Here is a 24,213-nt window from a genome sequence, read left to right on the forward strand (position 1 = left end):
GATGGTCTCTGTGGGCCCCCCCCCCCCCTTCTAGCTGCGGGCTATGAGACCTCCTGGCGTGGACGGCTCCCTGTTACCGTTTCCTCACCTGGATCCTCTGTGCCTAGCCATGTCTGCACCATGTGTCTGCGTGTGTCTATCTGTGTGTGTGCGGGGAGGGGGAGGGGGGGGGGGGGGGGGGGGGCACTAATACATTTTATGTTTATGTTTTATGAAAAGCACTTTGTGTTACATTTTTTTTGTATGAAAGGTGCTTTAAAAATAAAGTTTGATTTGATTTGATTTGAAATTAAAAAAAAAAATAAATAAATAAAATAAAATAAATAAATAAATAAAAAAATAAAAATAAATCGATCTTTAGACATATGAATCGATTTTTAGGAATTAATATGAGAATCGATTTAGAATTGGGAAATCGATTTTTTCAACACAGGCCTATGCGATTCTGAATTGCATAGACGGGTCATGGGGGGGTCAGATCAGAGGAGGGCGGCACTCACAAGAGCTGCTGCTTCTGGGAGCGTTTCATCTGGCTGAAGTCGGTGGGGGGGGGCTTCCTCTCCGGCCTGGGGGGAAAACAGACGTTAGCAGCAGCAGGGGGGGGACCAGGGACCCTGGAGGACCCTGGTACCCTGATACGACCCCGGAGGTACGGCGGACTTACACGCGGTCCTTGCGGCCCCTCTTGCGGGCCCCCCGGGCCCCCCCCGGGGCCCCCAGCAGCTGGCTGAGCTCCGGCAGGGCGTCGGCCAGCGGCTGCAGGTCTCCAACCACCGGCGTGGCCTGACGCCGCGCCGCCGCCGCCTGCTGCACCCGGGACTCCCGGATGGACGTCATCTCTGGGGGAGAGGGAGAGGTCAGACCAGGAAATACATTTAAGACTTTTTAACAGTCTTCCGTTTTCCTTTCCTTTTTTTTCTCGACATTTCAACTTTTTTCTCGAAATTTTGACTTTTTTCTCGAAATTAATCAACATTAATCTCGACATTTCGACTTTTTTCTCAACATTTTGACTTTTTTCTCGACGTTTCGACTTTTTTCTCGAGATTTTGACTTTTTTCTCGAAATTAATCAACATTAATCTCGAGATTTTGACTTTTTTCTCGAGATTTTCACTTTTTTCTCCGAATGGAAAGTGCGTTATAAATTAAATTTATTGTTATTATTATTATTTTTTCAACTTTTTTCCTCGACATTTCAACTCTTTTTCTCGACATTGACTTTTTTTCTCGACATTTCGACTTTTTTTCTCCACATTTTGACTTTTTTTCTCGACATTTAAACTTTTTTCTCAACATTTCAAATTTTTTCTCAACATTTCGACTTTTTTCTCGAAATTAATCAACATTAATCTCGAGATTTTGACTTTTTTTCTCAACATTTCGACTTTTTTTCTCAACATTTCGACTCTCGTTCTAACAAATATAGATACATGCAGCATGTGTTGTCTTCATTCTAAGGCTGATACAAGACTTTTCATTTTTTGTGTTTTTGTTCCAATATGGCTGATCCAGGATAATCACCCAGTGAACGTCCAGGAAGTGAGACGTTGCTCTAATTCAGCTGTAATTCAGCTCTAATTCAGCTCTGATCCCGGTCCGGTTCCTCTGTGGAGCCGGTCTCGGGTTCCAGCAGCCATTAGCACCTAATTATCCTCCCGGCGGCGGCTCCAGTTACCGGGCATTGATTGGCTCAGCAGACGGATAACGTTACACTGACGCCAAATTACCGGAGAGGATGGAGCAGTTATAATTACAGACCGGGGGGGGGGGGTTAGACCGACCCACCACGGACCCACGGACCTGCAGAATCCTGCAGAATCCTGCAGCATCCAGACCAGAGGATGGAGCAGTTATAATTACAGACCGGGGGGGGGGGGCAGATCACCCCGGACCTGCAGCTTCCAGACCAGAGGATGGAAATAAGTAGAACTTAAAAGGAACAGAGATCTTTAAAAAAAAATCAGGACAAAATTAATGGAACGTTGTGTTTCTGTAAAAGGTTTCAGTTTATGGAACAATCTGGATACAGAAGCCAAAGAATGCAAATCAAACATTACATTTAAAAGAATAATAAAAGCCAGTTTGATGAAGAAATATGATGATAATTGTTAAGTTACGTGGGTTTTCTTTTCTCTCTGTCTCTTTTTAGCAGCATTGTTATATTTTTTTTTTCTTTGAATCAAAAAAAGAATACGACTATCTGTGTTTGACAACAACTATTTTGTGTTATTTTATAACACTTTTTATTACATTTATTGGAAAGTGTTTTTTTTTTTTTTTTTTTAATTGGGTAGTTTGTAATTATTTTTTTTAAATCACGTTTATTGGAACGTGTTTTTTTTTTTTTTTTTTTTTTTTTTTTTTAAATTGCGTAATTTGTAATTTATTTATTTTTTATAAATTACGTTTATTGGAAAGTTTTTTTTTATTGCGTAATTTATTTTTGTTTTTTCCAATTACATTTGTTGGAAAGTGTTTTTTTTTTTTTTTTTTTTAATTGCGTAGTTTGTATTTTTTTTAAATTACTTTGATTGGAAAGTGTTTCTTTTTAAATTACGTTTATTGGAAAGTGTTTTTTTTATTGCGTAATTTGTCTTTTTTTTTTCTTTTTTAAAATTACGTTTATTGGAAAGTGTTTTTTTTTTAATTGCGTAATTTGTCTTTTTTTTTTTCTTTTTTAAATTACGTTTATTGGAAAGTGTTTTTTTTTTATTGCGTAATTTGTCTTTTTTTTTTCTTTTTTAAATTACGTTTATTGGAAAGTGTGTTATTTTTTTTGTTTTTAAATTACATTTACGGTCCTCTACAGACCACTAGTGTCCAGACCCTGACACCTGAACCAACCCCCCAGGTCTGGAGTAGCAGCTCATTCCCAGTGTTAACTCACTCTTCATCCAGATCTGTCTCTTCTCACTCAGCTTCACCCTCTTGGTCTTCAGTTTCCTCTGGTCCGGACCTGCAGGAGAGAGTTTATTTCTGTCAGAACGTTGGACTGAAACCTACGTATTTACAGATAAAGAACTTTAACTTGTTCATTCTGCAGATCAGGAACTGGAACTTGAACTGTTCAGATTATGGGAGTTTCAGCTTCACTGTTTACGTCCAATTATTACGGAATACATTTCACCACATTTAAAATACTGGACGAGGCGACGACTTCACACTACATTACCCACAATGCAGTGCACACTAGCATAGCAACGGGCACCGTCTCCATGGCAACGGCAGCCCGAGCCCGGAGCATCTTAACATGACAAGTGGAGAGAGAGACGATGCAGACGGATGACAATTTGGAGAAAAAAGTCAAAAAGTTGAGAAAAAAAAAAGTCAAAATTACGTGAGTAAAGTTGAAATGTTGAGGAAAAAAAGGCAAAATTTCAACTTTTTTCTCGACATTTCAACTTTTTTCTCGAAGTGCACAATAAAAAAGAATAATAATAATAATAATAACTTTCTGAAGGAGGTAAAAGATAATGTTGACTATTTCTAGTCAAAAAAATGTCATACTTAAAACAAGACTCATCACTGGAAAAAACAACAATTTTCACCTGTTTCAAGTAGATTTTCACTTGAAATAAGTAGAAAAATCTGTTGTTCCACTGGCGGATTTTTCTACTTATTTTAAGTGAAAATCTACTTGAAACAGGTGAAAATTGTTGTTTTTTCCAGTGATGAGTTTTGTTTTAAGTGTAATGAGATTTTTTTGACCAAAAAACGAGACATTTTAACTAGAAATAAGACAAAAATTCTTGTTAAGATTGTGAGTTTTTGTAGTGTAGCGACACATTCAAGTCATTCCAGAGTTTTGAATCTAAATATAACATTAAATTGATGAGCAGATGTTGGACAGAAGGGTAAATAAAGATGTGTCTAGTTGAATTAAGATCAGATAAAAAAGTGAAAATGTGCTGGGAAGTGACAGGAAGATGTTGTTTTCTGTTATCAGCTCTGATCAGCTGGTTTCGTGGTGTTTGCAGGAAGAGAACAGCAGATCTGCTGCTGACTGGACATGCTGGTGGTGGAGGGGGAACCTGATCTGTCCTGGGGGGTTAGTGGTGATGGAGGGGGTTAGTTTAGTGGACGGGGTCCCAGGGGCGGCATCGTCTTCCCGCTGACACTCACAGGAAATGGAGATGTGATTACGGAGCTGCAGCTTCAGCACCAACACATGCAATTATTCATTTCACTCTTCATTTCTGCTCCTGACACCGGGAAACTGAGCTGCCGTCTCTCTCGTCCTCCGGGACCGGCTGCTGGTCCGTCTGGGGTGGGGGTCGGCAACCCACGGCTCTCTAGCGCCGCCCTGGTGGCTCATGGAGCTTTTTCACAAATGTTGGAACTTTTTTTTCTTTTTTTCCCTTTTTTTCTTGTTTTTTCTTCTTCTTTTTTTCTTTTTTTTCCTCTTTTTTTCCTTTTTCTTCTTTTTTTCCTTTTTTTCATCTCAACATTTCTTCGACATTTCAACTTTTTTCTCGACATTTCAACTTTAATCTTGAAATTTCCTCTTTTTTCTCAAAGTGCATCATGAAAAAACAAACCTCCCCCCAGTTCTAACTAATATAGAAACATGCAGCATGTGTTCCTTCATTCTAATTCTGATACAAGACTTTTCATTTTTTGCGGCTCCAGACATATTAGTTTTTTGTGTTTTTGGTCCAATATGGATCTAAAACATTTTGGGTTGATGACCGCTGGTCTAGGTTCTATTATAGGAATTACAAACATACGGTAGTAACGTTCACAGCATCTCAGTGTCAACAAAAGTACAACTATCAGATTCTGATCATTATTGTAGTTTGTAAATGGTTGACTGGTAGTTATTTTAGATTTATCTTAAATCTGTCATAAACTGTAAGATACTGGTCCTGGGTTGGACTGGGGGGACAGCGGGAGAACATTTCCCTTATTTTTAAATCTAAAACTACACAGACATGAACCTGCATCCGTCAGACGGCTGGAAGATGTTTCTGTTGCCCGGTTACCGACCCGTCCCCGGGTCCCCCCCCCCCTCCTACCTCTCCTAACTTTCCTACCTCTCCTGGGGGACGGCGGCTCCTCTGCAGGTTCCTGGTGGATCAGTTTCTGGACCAGAACCTCCGGGGAGATCTTGGTACCGGAGAAGATCCTGGAGGGGAAGCCGCCCTGCCGGGCCTGGACGGTATCACAAGAACCAGAAGAACCCTGCCGGACCTGGACCTGGTCCTGGACGGGGACGGGGACGGGGAACACGTGGTTTTAAAAGAGTTGACATTCTCTTAATTGAATGTTTTCAGACATTAAACAGTCCAGCTCAGATGATATAAAAACATGGAGCAGATCCTGAACACGTCCCTGGTTCTTTATCAGACTGTAAAACCCTTGATTCTTCTCTATAATGTCACATCAGAGACTCAGATGTTCTGAAGGAGGTTCCTCTCCTGCTCACTGGATCAGAACTAGGGTTAGCGATGTATCACAATAATTTCTGGCATTTATCCCCATAACGATAAAAAAAATACCAATACAAAAACATCATCAAGGGGAATGTTTCTTTCTGGCTCATTTCTTTCTTTCTTTCTTTCTTGCTCATATCTTTCTTTCGTTCTTTCTTTCAGGCTCATATCTTCCTTCCTTCCTTCACGTACGTTGTGCGTGGATTTAACACAGAACCATAAATCAGTTTTACACAAAAACGTCATCAACGTCAAACGTCTTTGGGTCAAAATGACCCAATTCTTCTATCCTTCTTTCCTCCTGCTCTCTCCTTCCTTCTTCCTTTCCTCTTTTCCTCCTTTTTTACCATCCTTTACTCATTTTTCTTCCTACCTCCCTTTCGTCATCCGTTCCTTTATTACCTTCTTTGCTTTTCCTTCCTTCTTTCTTTCCTTTTCTCCATTCCTTCCATCTTTTCTTCCTTCTTTCCTCCCTTTCCTACTTCCTTCCTTCTTTTCTCCCTTCTTCTCCCTCCCTTGACCCAAACACAGCACAAGGTTAAGATCTAAACTTCAAACACTTTACTTTTCTACAAAGGTCAGTCGCCTTTTTTGCTTCAGGTTCTGTTTTCTCTCTGGAGAGACTGTAACAATTAATTCTTCCATAATGTCTTATCATTTATGTATATATACATATATACATAGATGGATACATCTTACTTTATTGAGTAACTTATATTGATACCCAAAGTGAAATACAAGTCATTGTTGTTAAACAGCTCACTTTATGTTCACATTATTGATTAAATAACTATCTTTCTCCATAATTACACATGTTTTCTAGGTGTTTAGGTGCTTTCAGAATAAGAGTCATCAGTATCATCCAGACCTGTTGCGGCGGCTCCCCAGGACCCGGACCCGGACCAGGTCCCGACCTCCGGAGCTCCGGAGCGGGCGGCGGCTCCTCTAGCCGCGGCTCCCCGGCCAGAGCGCCCCCTGGGCGGCCACTCGCCGCCGCGGCGCCCCGGTCCCCGGCCGGAGGTCTCTGCAGCCTCACCGCCTCCTGGTGCAGCTTCTGGCGGACACGAGTGATCTTCCCCACCATGTTTACCCAAACCACGTGGTTCCTGCAGCCACGTGGTTCCTGCAGTCACGTGGTTTATCACGTGGTTCCCCACAGGCAAGCACTACCGGAAATACCTGCACCTCCTTCAAAATAAAAGCACCCCCATCCGCCAGCAGCACGTTCCATCTTTCAGCCAGAGATGAAACTGCGAATGTTTTGGAGTTTAACTTATTCACATATCCACCGAATATGAATCCTTTATTTTTATTACAGAAAAGAGCACTTAGAGTTATTTACAATACACATTACAGAGAACACACCAACAGATTATTTATTGAATCAAGATTAACTGAAACTTGATGATTTGGTTAAATTACAGACACTCACAATCATGTAACAGCTAAATGTAAATTATTACCAGAAAACTTACAATACATGTTTATTTTTAGTTCAAATAATGAAGATAGTCGAAGAAAATTTCATTTTAAACATTTATTTGCCCAAACAACTTTAAAGCAGATGAGCATTTATATTATTGGAGTTAAGTTATGGAATTCATTACATTATGATTTAAAGGGCTGTATAAACATATTTCAGTTTAAAAAGAAATTTAAAGAGAAAAAAATAGCAATGTATGGATGAAATAGTCAAAATTTATATTATATGCGTAAGGAGACAGACAATCTATCTTTGATTTTTTTGTTTTTCTTTCCTTGTGATATTAATTAAGTAAGGTATAATACGATTTTCTTCTTCTCTGCTCCTTTCTGGTTATGGAATATGCTTTTGATTGTGTTTCATTTTACTTGTTTCTTTTCTTTGCATATTTCCATGATCAGAATAAATAAAAATGAAATGAAATGAAATGAGTTTGCATCCTTCTTGAACAAATATGGTTTAAATTGTCGTGCAGCATTTATAAAGGTTTGCAAAGCCATTCCCCTGCCACTTATTCATTTGATTAAAAGTGTGGAGATATTGAGACAGCACTTCCTGTGTTAGTTATTGAGGATTATGGATTGTTGGATAAGAAATGTAAAGTTTATAAGTGCTGTCTTTAAGTCGAGATCATTTAATGACTATCAGAGAGGTTTATATTCTGACACTTCACAGTATTTAAGTTTGTCTACACTAGAAAAAGCCACTCAAATTATATCAAATTGCCCATTTCTCCAAAAGTCAAGGAAACTTGTTTTAAATTGATCAATAAAAACGGCTGAATTTTTGAGACAAAGATGTAAATTTGAAGTTGTGCTTTCTGTAATGAATCTGAAGAATCACTTGATCATATGTTTCTATTGTGTCTCACAAACTTTTTGGTGTGAAATTAGAAATTGTCTATCTTTAAAAATGAACGACATCCCAAAATTAGAAATCGCTAATATTATTTTTTACATACAATTGACAAATCAGTGTCTCTCTTGGTTAATGACATTCTCTTACCGGCTAAATATCACATAGATTGTTGTAAGTGGAGTAAAATGAGCCCTATTACCAATGTTTTTATATGATTTCAAAAGTTTTTTTGTTTCTAGAAAATCAAAGTATCTTTAATTTTAAGTCTCTTTCTGAAATGTCGATGCTGTTTGCTTTAAAATGCCTTACCCTTTCTTTTGTTATTCATTTTACTTGTCTACCTTATTTTTTGTGTATATATTATTCTCTTGTTCATGAAACCTCCCAAAATGTTCTATTTTCTTATATTGTATTTCCTCTACTAGCAGCTTGTATAAATGTGTTTTCTTTTTTATAAATTGTGTTCAAGGAAAAAAAAACACACAAAAAACTTTACCAATTGGATATCTTTTAAAATTAATAATGTTCCACCTTTTGAATTAAACCATAATATTTTCTTCATGGATGATTTGGAATTTTCTGTTTCTGATATTATTAATATCATTTTGTTACTGGGTAAGAACCATATTATTCATTGTGCCAAATGGAGAAATTGTAAACCCTCTTTCTTTCCGGGGTTTTAACGATTTAAAGATTTTTTTCCACACGTCTCAAAAGAATAGATAACAAAAATGAAAGTGAAATAAGTCTAGACATTGCTCGTTATTTGTTATTCTAATTTAATAATTCCTCTACTTTTCTATGCTCCATTATGTGAATTTAAATGCTTAATTTATTTTGTTATTCATATGCACCTTTTAATTCTTAGAGCACCTTTTTTTTGTATTCCTTACAAGAATCTCCATTTTTCATATTGTATTTAAATTGATATTTATCCATTGTCCTCTTTGAGTTTGTGTATTTTCAATAAAGATTTGTTTAAAAAAAAGCAGAACTTTACCAAAATAAAGTTCTTTCTTCCGGCTCTCGGCGAAGGCGGACGCTTTTCTGCTCCTCTCCCTTATCTATCTGCCCTGCTGCTTTTGTCCTGTCTCGTCTTCAGAGTCTCTTCTTTTCACTCCTCCGAAACTCTACAATCATGGAATTGATTAACTGGTCTCTCAGCACGATTGACCAATTTTTGCGACGAGAAGTCAGGGGGTAAGGGAGCCCTCCTGCCCCGATGGGACATTTTTTGCCGGATACACAATGGATTCCTGGAAACATTGGAAACCTTTGTGTTTGGCGATTCTGTCTGTCGAGGACGTTGAAGACGTTGAAGAATTGGATTTATGATAGCAGGATTTCTTCTAAATGGAGTGGGGATTTTCCTGGCCTACCGACAAACGCGTAAGTCGTCAACAGCTGTTTTGGCTCTTTCAGAGCTGCCCGACGTTGCTGAAGGAATGAGCACGGGGATCAGCACTCAAACTTTAACGCTGGGGGAGCAAAGCCGCAAGCTGGATGTGATTCTTGAACAGAATCGCAGGCTGGCGGCGTCTTTGAGCTCATAGGCAAGATGGATAAGACCTTGGAGAAGTTGGAAGCTCGGCTTGGCGGGAATTGATCACAAATTCGTCTGTTTGGAGTCGCCATTGATGAACCAGAGACTTAAGGCAGACGGAAAATTACTGGAGTCTGTCTGTTTCCTTTCTTTTCAATATAATTGTTGATTCTATAATCTGGCCTTGATAGGGCGGTTTGGCCGGCTGCTCCAGTCACAATCTCCCTGGTGGAATGTAAACAAGGTGACTCTGCCCCCACTAGCCCTCCCCTCTCTCAGGAACATCTGTGGACCTGTATCAGAACTGTACCGGGCTGTCTGATAACATCAAGGACAATGGCTGAGGAGCAGCTCTGGGGCGAAGTTTTCACAGACTTACCGCTCACACTCACACACTCACTGATAACCCCCCCCCATCTTCAACGCCTTCCCTGGCTCCCCTCCTATCAGCCCCCCTGACACAGTCGCCGGGTTCGAGCTCCACGAAGGCCGCGGCCCTCACTTGGATGAACTGTGCCGGGATAAAAGTTTATTGAAAGAATGTTTTGGGGGAAAAAACAGTCTGAAAGTTGTTTGATAGTTTTATTTACTGCTCCTGCGGTGAATGAATCGGAGTTACGGTTAAAAAACAACGACAAATACCATCCGACTGGTGTGTAGAGTAGCGTTCACATAAACACATCTCTGGATACAAAAATATCAATAATATCAATATCAAAACACATTTACACGACTGGGCGACACGTACACAAGTACACACCACAGTACACACCACAGTACACACCACAGGGGTGACACGCGGTGGAGTTGATGATGTTTGCTGAAAACCTCCAGACATGAGTAGGAAGTGTTGCTGAGATGAAACAAGTTTATATTAACTAACTAACTAACTAAAGGCTGAGTTATGGTTCTGCGTCAAAACGACGCCGTGCCGACGCCGTCACTGACGTGCACCTCCCAAAAATTGTAACTACTCGTGGAGGCGACGCAGACCAAACGCAGACCAAGAGGGCTGTGATTGGTTCGCTTGGTAGCAATGCATATCCGGTTTCCAGTTTGAAGCAGTCGTGAACTTTCAGGACTCTTTTCTTCGTGTGTGTGTGATTTTTTTTGTTTTGTTTTTTTGTACAATAGTTTTCCTTATCTCTTTGATTCACTGTGACCAGAAAAAGTTGGATAAACCATTCAGGAAAAGAACGCAAACTAGCGCTCTGGGGGGGAACTGCACCGCGGAGAAATGGAGTGATAGAGAAGTCTGAAGGTTCACGACGGCATCACGGTGACGGCGTGGGCTCAGCGTCGATTTGACGCAGAACCATAATTCAGGCTTTAACCCTAATTGCTCCTTGGTGTCTCAGATGTAAGTTGCTTTGGATAAAAGCGTCCGCTAAATGACAGTAGTAGTAGCAGCAGTAGTAGTAGACCTTCCAGTTAGCCACAATGAATGTATGGTAATGCTAGTTAGTGCTATAACTATAGCATTAGCATTAGCTCAACTATAGCTAAATAGCTTATATGGGTCATATATATTATATGGGCATGTGTGTACAAATATATAGTATATATACTCAACTATGTGTATGTATAGTTAAGTGTGTGAGTATAATTCTAGTATAGTTAGTTATTATAAATACCTATAAATGAATAAATGTAAATTAAGATATTAAGTGTTAAAGTATGAAATTCTTTGTTTTGTTGGGTTTTTTTTGTTTGTTTTCTTATCTTCTCTTTTAATTGTTGTCTTTTAAATGTACAAAATAAATCAAATCAATCAATCAATCAATCAATCAATCAATCAATCAATCAATCAATCAATCAATCAATCAATCAATCAATCAAAAGCTTAACTATAGCTAATGCTAAACGCCACCAGAGCTCGGCGGGAAGTTTCAAAGACTACTCCGCCTACTCGCCCATATTTGGGTTACCAGCAGCTAGGGGCGGAGTCTCCTGACGGTGACATCACGAGGGGGCGGGGCTAGTTCTCTTTATCCAGTTTATGGTCCGAACTGAGAATCTGACGAACCGAGGCCTGGGGAATCCTCTAGATTCTTCCATGAAGAAAAAATACTGACAGAATCTACGAACATCGTGGCTGAATGACGCGGTGGCAACGTCTCAAAAAACATCGTAAAACACAAACGCTGCGACGACGACACACGACTAGAGAGGGAAAACCGGCTGCAGGAGCTCCAAACATTTGGCTTATTTACGTATATATTTGACAGGGATGCTGGAGGCGGTGAGAGCGCTGCAGCGCCCCGCCGTGGCGGGAGGCCGGAACTGCAACACCGGAGTCACTAAACAGACAGAACGGAGGATTCTGAGGAAACAAGGTCTAACGAGGATTAGAGCTGAAACGTCCCGTTGAAACAACGCAGATCCACTTCCAGCATCCGTGCTAGCTCGTGAGCTGAGAGTCTGTTTTCTGTGGAGTAATCTGATTCCTCCGCAGTAATCTGATTACTCCGGCGCGTCGGCCGGGGTCTGGTCCAGGTCGGTGATCCGGACGTGGACGAACAGCGACGCGGGGGCGATGCTGGTCCCGTCTCTGGACAGCAGGTGGATGTGACGGTAACCTGAGGAGAATCAGAACATTACAATCACATTACAATCACATTACAATCAGAACATTACAATCACATTACAATCAGAACATTACAATCACATTACAATCACATTACAATCAGAACATTACAATCAGAACATTACAATCACATTACAATCAGAACATTACAATCACATTACAATCACATTACAATCACATTACAATCACATTACAATCACATTACAATCAGAACATTACAATCAGAACATTACAATCAGAACATTACAATCACATTACAATCACATTACAATCAGAACATTACAATCACATTACAATCACATTACAATCAGAACATTACAATCACATTACAATCACACTACAATCACATTACAATCACATTACAATCACATTACAATCACACTACAATCACATTACAATCACATTACAATCACATTACAATCACATTACAATCACACTACAATCACATTACAATCACATTACAATCACATTACAATCACATTACAATCACATTACAATCACATTACAATCAGAACATTACAATCACATTACAATCAGAACATTACAATCACATTACAATCACATTACAATCAGAACATTACAATCACATTACAATCACATTACAATCACATTACAATCAGAACATTACAATCACATTACAATCAGAACATTACAATCACATTACAATCACATTACAATCACATTACAATCAGAACATTACAATCACATTACAATCACATTACAATCAGAACATTACAATCACATTACAATCACATTACAATCACATTACAATCAGAACATTACAATCACATTACAATCAGAACATTACAATCACATTACAATCACATTACAATCACATTACAATCACATTACAATCACATTACAATCAGAACATTACAATCACATTACAATCAGAACATTACAATCACATTACAATCACATTACAATCACATTACAATCACATTACAATCACATTACAATCACATTACAATCAGAACATTACAATCACATTACAATCACATTACAATCAGAACATTACAATCAGAACATTACAATCACATTACAATCACATTACAATCACATTACAATCACATTACAATCAGAACATTACAATCACATTACAATCACATTACAATCAGAACATTACAATCACATTACAATCACATTACAATCACATTACAATCAGAACATTACACCGTTTAAGAATCCATGCACTGGCTCCCTGTGCGCTTCAGGATCGATTTTAAGGTTTTTCCACTAGTTTTAATGTGTTTTAATGGTCTTGGGCAGGGGTTGGCAACCCGCATCTCTATTTTTCTTCTTTTTTTCCCTTTTTTCTTCCTTTTTCCTTTTTAATCTCGACATTTCGACTTTTTTCTCAACATTTCGACTTTTTCTCGACATTTCGACTTTTTTCTCGAAGTGCATAATAGATGTATAAATCTTCCCCCAGTTCTAACTAATATAGAAACATGCAGCATGTGTGTCTTCATTCTAAGGCTGATACAAGACTTGGCGGCTCCTGCCTGGCCCTGATACTCTTCTGTAGTTTTATATTAATGTTTAGTTTAGTTTATCCTGTTTTATTATCTCATTGTTTTATCTCAATGTTATATTTAAACGTTTTAGTCGTTATTTATGGTCTATTTTATACATTCTATTGTTTTATTCTCTCAGTTTCTAATACCCGCTCCTTAGACCTACTTTTAGGATTTTATGTTATGCTTTTATATATACTTTTTTTTAAATACTGTTATACTTTTAAACTCTTTTAGTGTGTATTTTAACTTCATAGTATCTTTAGCAGGGCATTAATAAGTTTTAACTTTACTCATTCGCCCTCTAGTGGACATATAAATTACTGCATTAAAATGACTTATTCGCCCTCTAGTGGACATATAATTTACTGCATTAAAATGACTTATTTGCCCTCTAGTGGACATATAAATTACTGCATTAAAATGACTTATTTGCCCTCTAGTGGACATATAAATTACTGCATTAAAATGACTTATTCGCCCTCTAGTGGACATGTAAGTTACTGCTTTGAAATGTACTTACTTCACTCTCATGGACATATAAATTACTGTATTAAATTTTACTTATTTGCCCTCTAGTGGACATATAAATTACTGCATTGAAATGTATTTACTTGCACTCTCATTGACGTATACATTACTGTTTTTAACTTTACTTACGAGACTGTCGATGCTTTTAAAAGCAGGCTCAAGACTCACCTTTTTAAATCTGCTTTTAGCTGATTCCTTTTAATCTTTCTCGTATACTCTTGTTTTAACTAGCTGTTCTTGTTGTTTTAACCCAGGTTTTATGGTTTTATGGTTTTAAGTTGTTCTTATGTTTGTTTTAGCAGGTCTTGCTTTTCTAGACCTACTTTTAGGATTTTATGTTATACTTTTAAACTTTTTTAGTTTGTGTTTTAACCTCATAGCCTCTTATCCCTCTTTCTTGTAGCTTTTAGCTCCAGTGTTTCCTCGTGGGGGGAGTGATTCTGGCTTTAATTGGGGACATTAATAAGTTTTATGTTTTTTTTAACGTTTTATGTAAAGCACTTTGTGTTGCATTTTTATACATGCATGAACAGCGCTGTATAAATAAAGATTGATTGAATCAGGATGGATCCACCCACCTTGCTGCATGCAGGTTAGCGGCAGAGCGAACTGGCCCACGAAGTCGTTCTTGGACGTCTTGTCGTAATCCTCCACCACGAAGCGAACCAGGGCCAGATCGGGGGAGTGGAGGGTGAAGACCAGGGAGTCGTTCCACACCGGGTTGAACCCTGGGGGGGACAAAGATCAATAAACCCCATCCTGACCCCTGGGGAGACAAAGATCAATAAACCCGGTCCTGACCCCTGAGGGGGTCCTGATCCGAGACCAGGGAGTCGTTCCACACCGGGTTGAACCCTGGGGGGGACAAAGATCAATAAACCCCATCCTGACCCTTGGGGGGTCCTGACCCGAGACCAGGGAGTCGTTCCACACCGGGTTGAACCCTGGGGGGGGGAAAACGTTAACAAACCCGGTCCTGACCCCTGGGGGGGTCCTGACCCGAGACCAGGGCTGGGCGATATATCGAGATTTTAATATATATCGATATATTTTCAAACGCGATATGGTACGAGACAATATCGTTTATATCGATTCAAAATTTTTTTTTTTTTTTATGATTTTGATCTTGCTTATTTTGTGACAAATTGACTTGAATGTTTTATTTGAGATTTGCACAAATGTTTTGTTATTTGCACAACTGTCAACCTCAGTGGAAAAGTCTGCCTGTTACTGTCTACATTGTATTAATTGTACGGTGTATTTTAATTTAATTGTTATGCAGGAAAGAGATATTTGTTTTATTTTATTCAAAAAGCATTTTTATTCTATATATGCAGGCAGTTTATTTTTATTTCATTTGTTTTATACATGTTGATATTGTGCAGACCTCTGTTAATAAAGGAACCTGTGTGACATTTGGCACGAGGCTTTGTATTAAAACTGACTGTTTTTTTAAGGGTTTGATCAGAAAAAAATGAAGCTAACAGAGATGCTAACAGAAATGCTAACAGAGATGCTAACAGAGATGCTAACAGAGATGCTAACAGAGATGCTATGCTATAATGCTTTGGGGGAAACCCCAATTATGGCACAGAAAAAATATCGATATATATCGAGTATCAACATTCAGCTAGAAAATATAGAGATATGACTTTTGGTCCATATCGCCCAGCCCTAGCCGAGACCTCATGGTCCCTCCAGCCTCCTGAATCAAACCAATGTTTCCTGTAACTACGTCTGAGTTCCATCTACATGGATGAAACGCCTTCAGAAGAACCAAAGGTTCGCTGTTCAGGACTGGATCGACGACATATTTGTTAGACTTGTAGTTCTCCAGACCAGTCTTGGTCTCAAGACCACTTTTTTGTGGTGCTGGTCTCGTTTGGGTCTCGACAGTCTTTGGTCTCGGTCTTGGTCTTGATACTCTCTGGTAAGGGTGTAACGATACACTAATTTCACGATACGGTACGATATTATAGTATTTTTTTAACAACCTTGAATGAGGAACATATGACTGGAAAAAATGGTCTTTTATTTGAAAGACACAAAATACAAAACAGTACTGTACATTTGCCCTATTGTTACAGTTTGTAATGCTTTATAAGTGTTTAAGTTTTAAAGAGAAAGCCAGGCCAACCATTTTCCACAAACTGAACTAAAAGTAAATGTCAGGTTTGCATTATGATCTTCAGTTTCATACAAGTACAAATATTTAGACACAAACTGAATAGTTTCTCTCATGTATGACTTGACTTTTTTCTTTTCCAGAAATTTAACAACTAAAATTAAAAATTGCATTAATTATTGCAGATTTTTTGCCACTCGGTCGCCATTTCTATCCACAATTGGAAATCCAAAATGCCGCCATACCGGGGACATTTTCTATTGCTACGTTGTTCTCCGTTCTACTTGTAAATCCTACGCTTCACACTACACTGAAACAAGCATTGTAAAGATGGGAGAGGGGGGTTTGGCGCAGATTAGTCACCACCAGCTCAGAGCGCCCTCTGGTGTTAAAACTAAATCACTACAGTGAAAAATAAATCAGCATCTGTTTGTATTGACTGGATAAATCTGTCCCAATATCACACTACAGTTTGTCACCTCCACGACACGTATCGTGACGTTTTTGTATTGCGAAATTTCGTGGCACGATATATTGTTACACCCCTAGTCTCTGGTCTTGGTCTCAGTTTAGGTGGTCTTGACTACAAGTCTAATATTACTAGACGTACACGTTCAAATTTCCAGAAACTCAACCCATTGATCGCTCCGATATTTGCGGACGGCTGACATCCTCGAGACCTGAACCTGAACCTAGAACCCCCGGGTGGGGGCAGAACCGGTCTCGTACCGTTGTTCTCGATGTAGCGGGTCTCCTGCCGGGCCTGGTCCAGCAGGACCCCGTGGATCTCCACCCGGACCAGCGGGTCCACGATGGAACCCTCCTTGATGTTGACCTTAGGCAGCTGCTGTCCACTGATGACCTGCAGAGGAAACACAGGTCGGTTCAGCGGGAGCAGGTCAAGGTCAATTTTATTCATATAGCACATTTAAAAACAACCACCAAAGTGCTGTACAGTTTACATTAAAATGAAACAATACCAAAAGAAAATACAGTACAAAGTGCAGAAACAATGAAATCACTAATGTACGAGGGTGATCATTAAAATAGTAATAAAAATAGACAACAAACAAACAGACACACAAAGTGCACAATCACTTCTCACAGTAACCACAGATGTGGCCACTATTTACTGTACACCAAAAGCCAATGAAAAGGAATACGTTTTCAAAGAAGACTTAAAAACCTCAAGGGTCTGAGCAGATCTAATGTTTAGTGGCAACTATTCCACAGCTTAGGGGCAGCCACCGCAAAAGCTCGGTCACCTTTGGTTTTGAGCCTGGATTTTGGGACGTCTAAAGCCTGAATTATGGTTCTGCGTCAAATCGACGCCGTGCCTACACCGTCACCGTGACGTCGTCAACCCTTCGGACTTCTCCATCAGTCCATCTCGCCGCGGTGCAGTACCCCCCGCGACCGCTAGGGGGTGCGATCTTTTCCTGAATGGTTTATCCGACTTTTCCAGTCACAGTAAATCAAAGAAATAAGGACAACTATTGTGCAAAAAACAAAACAAAATAAATCACACATACACGAAGAAAAGAGGCTGAAAGTTCACGACTGCTTCAAACCGGAAACCGGAAATGCGTTGCTACCAAGAGAACCAATCACAGCCCTCTCGTCTGCGTTTGGTCTGCGTCGCCTCCACGCGTAATTACAATTTTTGGGAGGTGCACGTCAGGCTCGGCGTGGGGTGCGCGACGCGGTGCAACCTGCGGCGTAGGCACGGCAAGTGATTTGTTGCAGAACCGTAATCCAGCCTTAAACCCACATACAGAGAGTTACAACCGCCGACCTTCCAATCATTGGACGAACCGCTCTACCACCTGAGCTACTGCCGCCCCATAAAGGCGTGAATGACCCTCTCCAAGTCTTTAGGAGATGGTAAGGCTTAACTTTGGCCAGGAGCCTTAGAATAAAAAAAGCACCTTTGACTACAGACCCAATCTGTCTATCGAATTTAAACTCACTATCAAAAGTGACACCAAGGCTTTTAATAAAATAATTCAAGGCCCCAAGGAGGGCCCAGAGCATCAACAGAGTTGTTTAAAACAGCCGGATGTCCAAACACAATAACCACCGTCTTATTTTCCTTTAGATTCAAGATTCAAGAAATTCAGGTCCATCCAAACCTAAACCAGGACCTCATCACACCTGACCCCCCCCCCGGTCCCCCGGTCCCCCCGGTCCCCCGGTCCCCCGGTCCCGGTACCTGGATACTGAGCAGCACCGGCCGGTAGTCCGGCACGGTCTGGGGCGTCTCCGGGTCGAACCGCTTCTCCCCAGAATCCCTCATGAATTCAGGTTTCAGGACGAACCCGCAGCCGCCGTTCTGACCGAACAGGCCGTCGTTCAGGTCCATGGCCTCGCCGGCCGTCTGGAAGTTCAGAGCCACTGAGGGGGAGAGATAGAAATATATATATTTATATATTTGATATATATTTGATGGTAAGAACAACAAAAATTGCAGTCAGAACTGGGTCCAAATGGGTTCAGACCGAGCCGCTAACAGACGGTTCCTCTGCGCTAGTGTTGTTTCTGTCAGCTTGTTTTAGTTTTAGTTGTAGTTCAGTCGACTAAAAGTCTGAGCATTTTAGTCTTATTTTAGTCAGAATTGTCCATTTTGGTCTCGTTTTAGTCAAAGATTGTATTGATCCAAACCCATTTTACAATTCAAACAAGTTATGTTATTATTATATTATTGTTACCTTAAAGACTCCAGAATACATTCATTCCAGATACAGAAGACTCTACGGAAAAGTATCAGGGCCAGACGGAGGAAAAAATATTTGAGAGGGGAAGATTTTTTTTTATTGTGCACTTCAAGGAAAAAAGTCAAAATGCCGAGATTAATGTTGAAATACAGTTTCAAGAATAAAGTCGAAAGTTCGTGAATAAAGTTGAAATACAATTTGGTGAATAAAGTGTAAATGTGTCCTCCTCCATCAAATCCAGTTAGAGCGACTGACAGCAGCAGCTAACTAACTAACTAACATCCTTGGAGTGGAACGTTAAGTTTCTGAAGTTATGCAAAAAAACACAAGAACAACTTAAAACCATAAGACCTGTAATTTATACATCCATGAGAGTGAAGTAAATACATTTCAATGCAGTAATTTATATGGCCACTAGAGGGCAAATAAGTCATTTTAATTCAGTAATTTATATGTCCACTAGAGGGCAAATAAGTAAAATTTAATACAATAATTTTTATGTCCATGAGAGTGAAGTAAATACATTTGAATGCAATAATTTATATGTCCACTAGAGGGCAAATAAGTAAAGTTAAAACTTACATGTATTAATGCCCTGCTAAAGATAAGCTATGAACGTATATATTTATTCTACATGCAGCAGCCAATAGAAATGCAGTATTCTGCTTTGTCATTAGTCACTGGTTAGAACAAATATGAACCAAAGGAATCTTACAAAAAGATCGCCATGGCGACGGGCCGTATGACCTCTGAGTTGGGACTCACCGATCCAGGTGGACCTGGTGGACCCGGTGGACCTGGGGGGGGGGGGGGTGGACTCACCGATCTGGCAGCCGGCGTTCCACATCTCCTGGGGGTTGAAGTTGGAGGAGTCGGCCCTGAACCCGGTGGGGTAAACCCGGGTCAGCTGCCGGGCGTTGTGACGGACGAACTCCGGCCCTGAAACAGAGACGGTTCAGCTGCTTAGAACCTCGGCAGAATAGATACAGAAAAGTATCTACTCGGTAGTTAGACCCCTGGTGGAAAAGAACCAAACTGGGCCGAGTAGGTTCTAGATCAGGGGTCTTCAACCCAAAATGTTTTAGATCCATATTGGAACAAAAACACAAAAAACTAACATGTCTGGAGCTGCAAAAAATGAAAAGTCTTGTATCAGAATTATAATTAAGACAACACATGCTGCATGTTTCTGTATTAGAACTGGGGGGACATTTATTTATGATTAATGTTGAAGTACAATCTCGAGAAAAAAGTCAAAATTTTGAGAAAAAAGTCGAAATGTCGAGAAAAAAATGGAGAAAAAAGTCAAAATTTAGAAAAAAAAAGTCAAAATTTCATGAAAAAAATCGAAATGTCGAGAAAAAGTTGATATGTTGAGAAATAAGTCAAAATTTTGAGAAAAAAGTCGAAATGTCGAGATAAATGTTGAAGTACAATCTCGAGAAAAAAGTTGAAATGTTGAGAAAAAAGTCAAAATGTCGAGAAAAAAATTGAGAAAAAAGTCAAAATGTAGAAAAAAAGTCAAAATTTCATGAAAAAAGTCGAAATGTTGAGAAAAAAGTTGAGAAAAAAGTCAAAATTTTGAGAAAAAAGTCGAAATGTCGAGATTAAAAAGGAAAGGAAGAAAAAAGGAGAAAAAAAGGAAAAAAATGTTAAAAAAGAAGAAAAAAAGGAGAAAAAAAGGGAAAAAAATTAAAAAAGGAAAAAAATGTTAAAAAAGGGAAAAAAAGGTCAAACATTTGTGAAAAAGCTCCAGGAGCCACTAGGGCGGCGCTAAAGAGCCGCGGGTTGACGACCCCTGTACTGGTGGAAAAGCACCAGTCCGGGTCAGAACCAGGTCAGAACCAGGTCCGTTAGGGGGGGTTTCACTCACCGGCCTCTCTCAGCAGCTTCCGGGCCTTGGACTCGGTAAAAGACGCCACCTCGTAGAACTTGGAGTGGACCCGGGAGTGTTTGAAGCTCCGGAAGTGGAAACTCTTGCAGTAGACGACGCAGTCGGACAATTCCTGGGACAGACGGGGCTTCGACCTCTGGGGGGAGAGGACAGGTTTCCCTCAGGTATAAAACTACTGCTGTAGGTTTTCATGGAAGTCTTGTGGGTTCCTGATACGGTTGTTCTGGTTCTGACACCAACGACAGGAACACATGTTGAAAAAAATCGATTTTCCGATTCTAAATCAATCCTCATTTTAACTCCTAAAAATCGATTCGTATGTCTAAATAACCATTTTTTTCCATCATTACATTATTTTTTTTGTTTATGCCCAAAAAAGGAATGTTTTGTTGGACACCAGAATAACTACTGCCATGTTTTTGCCTCTAAATATGTTTAAAGGTATGAAAACATTAAAGTTTTCAGTTATAATTGCATAAATTGTCTATATTTCATTACTTTATAAACTGTCTTGGGGTTACATTTGCATAAAATGCTAAAAACAAAATTCTCAAAAATTAAAAACCGAAATAGACTGAAAATGGAAACAATTAAAACTGAATGTGTTAAAAAGTAAAACTGATTTCCTCCGTCTCTGTTTCCTCCCTGGATGTGTTTGGTAATTCTGACCCACGATGTTTCTGTTTCAGTTCTATCAGCATTCTGGGAGCTGATTGGTCCTTACAGCATCATTAGCTGCAATACTTGCTGTTGAATCTCAATATAATACTAGTATTAATATGTTGCAGAACTACAGTCATATAATTCATGCAACAGCTCAAAAAACAGTTTTACTAACAGTAACCCAAATTAATATCGGAATCGAATCGGATCAAATCTTGATAATCGATTCTGAATCTTAAGAACCGGAATGAATCGATTCTGCTTCTGCCCTCCAAGGACCCCAAGTATCGGGTGTTGTAGCCATTTTGGATAAATGTTATTTATGTTTAAAATGATTAATATGTTTTTGTAAGATTCCTTCGGTTCATATTTGTTCTAACCAGTGACTAATGACAAAGCAGAATACTGCATTTCTATTGGCTGCTGCATGTAGAATAAATACGTTAATAAATATATACGTTCATAGCTTATCTTTAGCAGGGCATTGATACATGTAAGTTTTAACTTTACTTATTTGCCCTCTAGTGGACATATAAATTATTGCATTAAAATGTATTTACTTCACTCTCATGGACGTATAAATGATTGTATTAAATTTTACTTATTTGCCCTCTAGTGGACATATAAATTACTGCATTAAAATTACTTATTTGCCCTCTAGTGGACATATAAATAACTGCATTAAAATGTATTTACTTCACTCTCATGGACGTATAAATTACAGGTCTTTTGGTCTTAAGTTGTTCTTGTGTTTTTTTGCATAACTTCAGAAACGTACCTCGCTCTAACTGGATTTGATGAACCAGAGGAGACATTTACACTTTATTCACCAAATTGTATTTCAACTTTATTCACGAAATTTCGACTTTATTCACGAACTTTTAACTTTATTCTTGATTGTATTTCAACATTTCGACTTTTTTCTTGACATTTTGACTTTTTTCTCAAAGTGCACAATAAAAAAAAAATCTTCCCCTCTCAAATATTTTTTCCCCTGCATGACCCTAATACTCTTAGAGTTTTCTTTATCTGGAATGAATGTATTCTTGAGTCTATAAGGGAACAATAATATAATAATAAGATAATCTTGTTTGAATTGTAAAATGGGTTTGGATTAATACAATATTTGACTAAAAGGAGACTAAAATGGACATGGCTGCAGAGCTGTCAGTCACTCTGCTAACTGGATTTGATGGGCCAGAGGAGACATTTCCACTTTAGCTTCACCAAATTGTATTTCAACTTTATTCTCGAAATTTCGACTTTATTCCTTTTTTGGGCATAAACAAAAAAAAAATATCAAAAGTTGTAATGTAATTTTTTAATACCTTTCGGTAATATACACCAAATTTAGGAGGAACTAACTGCTAAGAGAGCAGCGTCTGTCTGTGCAGCAGATGCAACAAGATCTGGACCAGAGCTCATTTATTCTGACCGTTAAGACGAACCAGAAACGTGACCTCGCTGGATCGGTTCCACACCAAGGTCACGGGCCGCTTTCCGAGCTGGACCCGACCAGGCAAGTTCCTACTTTTGATTTTGAGTTTTTGCAGTGTGAACGCGTTCAATTGAACTCGTTCATGCACACTGCAAAAAATCTTACCAGGAATATTTGTCTTATTTCTAGTTAAAATCTCATTACACTTAAAACAAGTCATTACCAGAAAAATAACTTGTTTTTTGACAAATTTCACCTGTTTCAAGTAGATTTTCACTTGAAATAAGTAGAAAAATCTTCCAGTTTCAACTTTATTCTCGACATTTCGACTTTTTTCTCAACATTTCAACTTTTTTCTCAAAGTGCACAATAAAAAAAAAATCTTCCCCTCTCAAATATTTTTTCTCCTGCCTGGACCTGATACTCTTCCGTACATTAAAGATAAAGACATTGAGGGTTAAGACAGAATAAGATGTTTTTTAATAACTTTCTAAAGGAGGTAAAAGATAATTCACACTGCAAAAACTAAAAATCTTAAGAATATTTGTCTTATTTCTAGTTAAAATGTCTCATTTTTAGTCAAAAAATCTCATTACACTTAAAACAAAAGTCATTACCAGAAAAATAACTTGTTTTTTGACAATTTTCACCTGTTTCAAGTAAATTTTCACTTGAAATAAGTAGAAAAATCTGCCAGTGGAACAAGATTTATCTTTTTATTACAAGCAAAAAAATCTTGTTCCACTGGCAGATTTTTCTACTTATTTTAAGTGAAAATCTACTTGAAACAGGTGGAAATTGTTGTTTTTTCCAGTGATGAATCTTGTTTTAATGTAATGAGATTTATTTGACTAAAAATGAGACATTTTAACTAGAAATAAGACAAATATTCTTGTTTAGATTTGGAGTTTTTGCAGTGTACAACACTGGGCTCACTGAGGTAGACCCGTGAACGGGGGTTGAACCGTTGTGATGAAAACAACCCAGGTTGAGGACCAGGCCGAGCCTCGGCCTACCCTTCGCCAGCGGTGTAACTGATACCGGAGGGTCTGGTCCAGACCCCGAACCGGAGACAGCCGGGACCTGGGCCGGTGAAAGCTGATCCTGGATCTCCCAGAGCCCCGTCTGCCAGACGGGAGTCCCCGAGTCGGGGGGGGGATCAGGTTCTCATCAATAACCATGAGTGATCGGTGGTTCCCTCTACGACCCGGTTCTGCTGCCGGAGACACGTCCACCCTCCTCTCAGGAAACTCTACCGGATCATAGTCTGGTCTGAAGTCAACTCGGAAGAGATTCAGGAAGATGAAGCCCTGTAGCTCCTATAATGTAATAATTTCCTATAATGTAATAATTTAACCCTATAATGTAATAATTCCCTATAATGTAATAATTTCACCCTATAATGTAATAATTTAACCCTATAATG

The 24,213-nt window shown here is 39.1% G+C and overlaps 2 protein-coding genes across 2 annotated transcripts in view; both read right to left on the reverse strand.

Moving 5' to 3' along the window:
• Positions 1-471: 471 nt before the first annotated feature.
• Positions 472-6,528, reverse strand: LOC133425112 (ribosome biogenesis protein SLX9 homolog). Its single transcript, XM_061715791.1, has 5 exons — positions 6,303-6,528; positions 5,036-5,204; positions 2,890-2,958; positions 665-839; positions 472-566 (listed from the first exon to the last, which is right to left on the reverse strand). The coding sequence occupies exons 1-5, from the start codon at positions 6,516-6,518 to the stop codon at positions 497-499; spliced, it is 699 nt and encodes a 232-aa protein (XP_061571775.1). The 5' UTR covers positions 6,519-6,528; the 3' UTR covers positions 472-496.
• Positions 6,529-11,510: 4,982 nt separating this feature from the next.
• Positions 11,511-24,213, reverse strand: part of LOC133425113 (1-phosphatidylinositol 4,5-bisphosphate phosphodiesterase delta-4-like) — a 29,986-nt gene continuing 17,283 nt past the window's right edge. The window contains exons 11-16 of the mRNA XM_061715792.1: positions 20,666-20,822; positions 19,615-19,731; positions 18,291-18,472; positions 16,808-16,940; positions 14,532-14,681; positions 11,511-11,897 (exon numbers count right to left, since the gene is read on the reverse strand). Of these exons, the coding sequence (XP_061571776.1) occupies positions 11,782-11,897; positions 14,532-14,681; positions 16,808-16,940; positions 18,291-18,472; positions 19,615-19,731; positions 20,666-20,822 (855 nt within the window). The 3' untranslated portion in view covers positions 11,511-11,781. The remainder of the gene's footprint in view (positions 11,898-14,531; positions 14,682-16,807; positions 16,941-18,290; positions 18,473-19,614; positions 19,732-20,665; positions 20,823-24,213) is intronic.

The sequence above is a fragment of the Cololabis saira genome, chromosome 24 (assembly GCF_033807715.1).
Source record: "Cololabis saira isolate AMF1-May2022 chromosome 24, fColSai1.1, whole genome shotgun sequence".
NCBI lineage: Eukaryota > Metazoa > Chordata > Actinopteri > Beloniformes > Belonidae > Cololabis > Cololabis saira.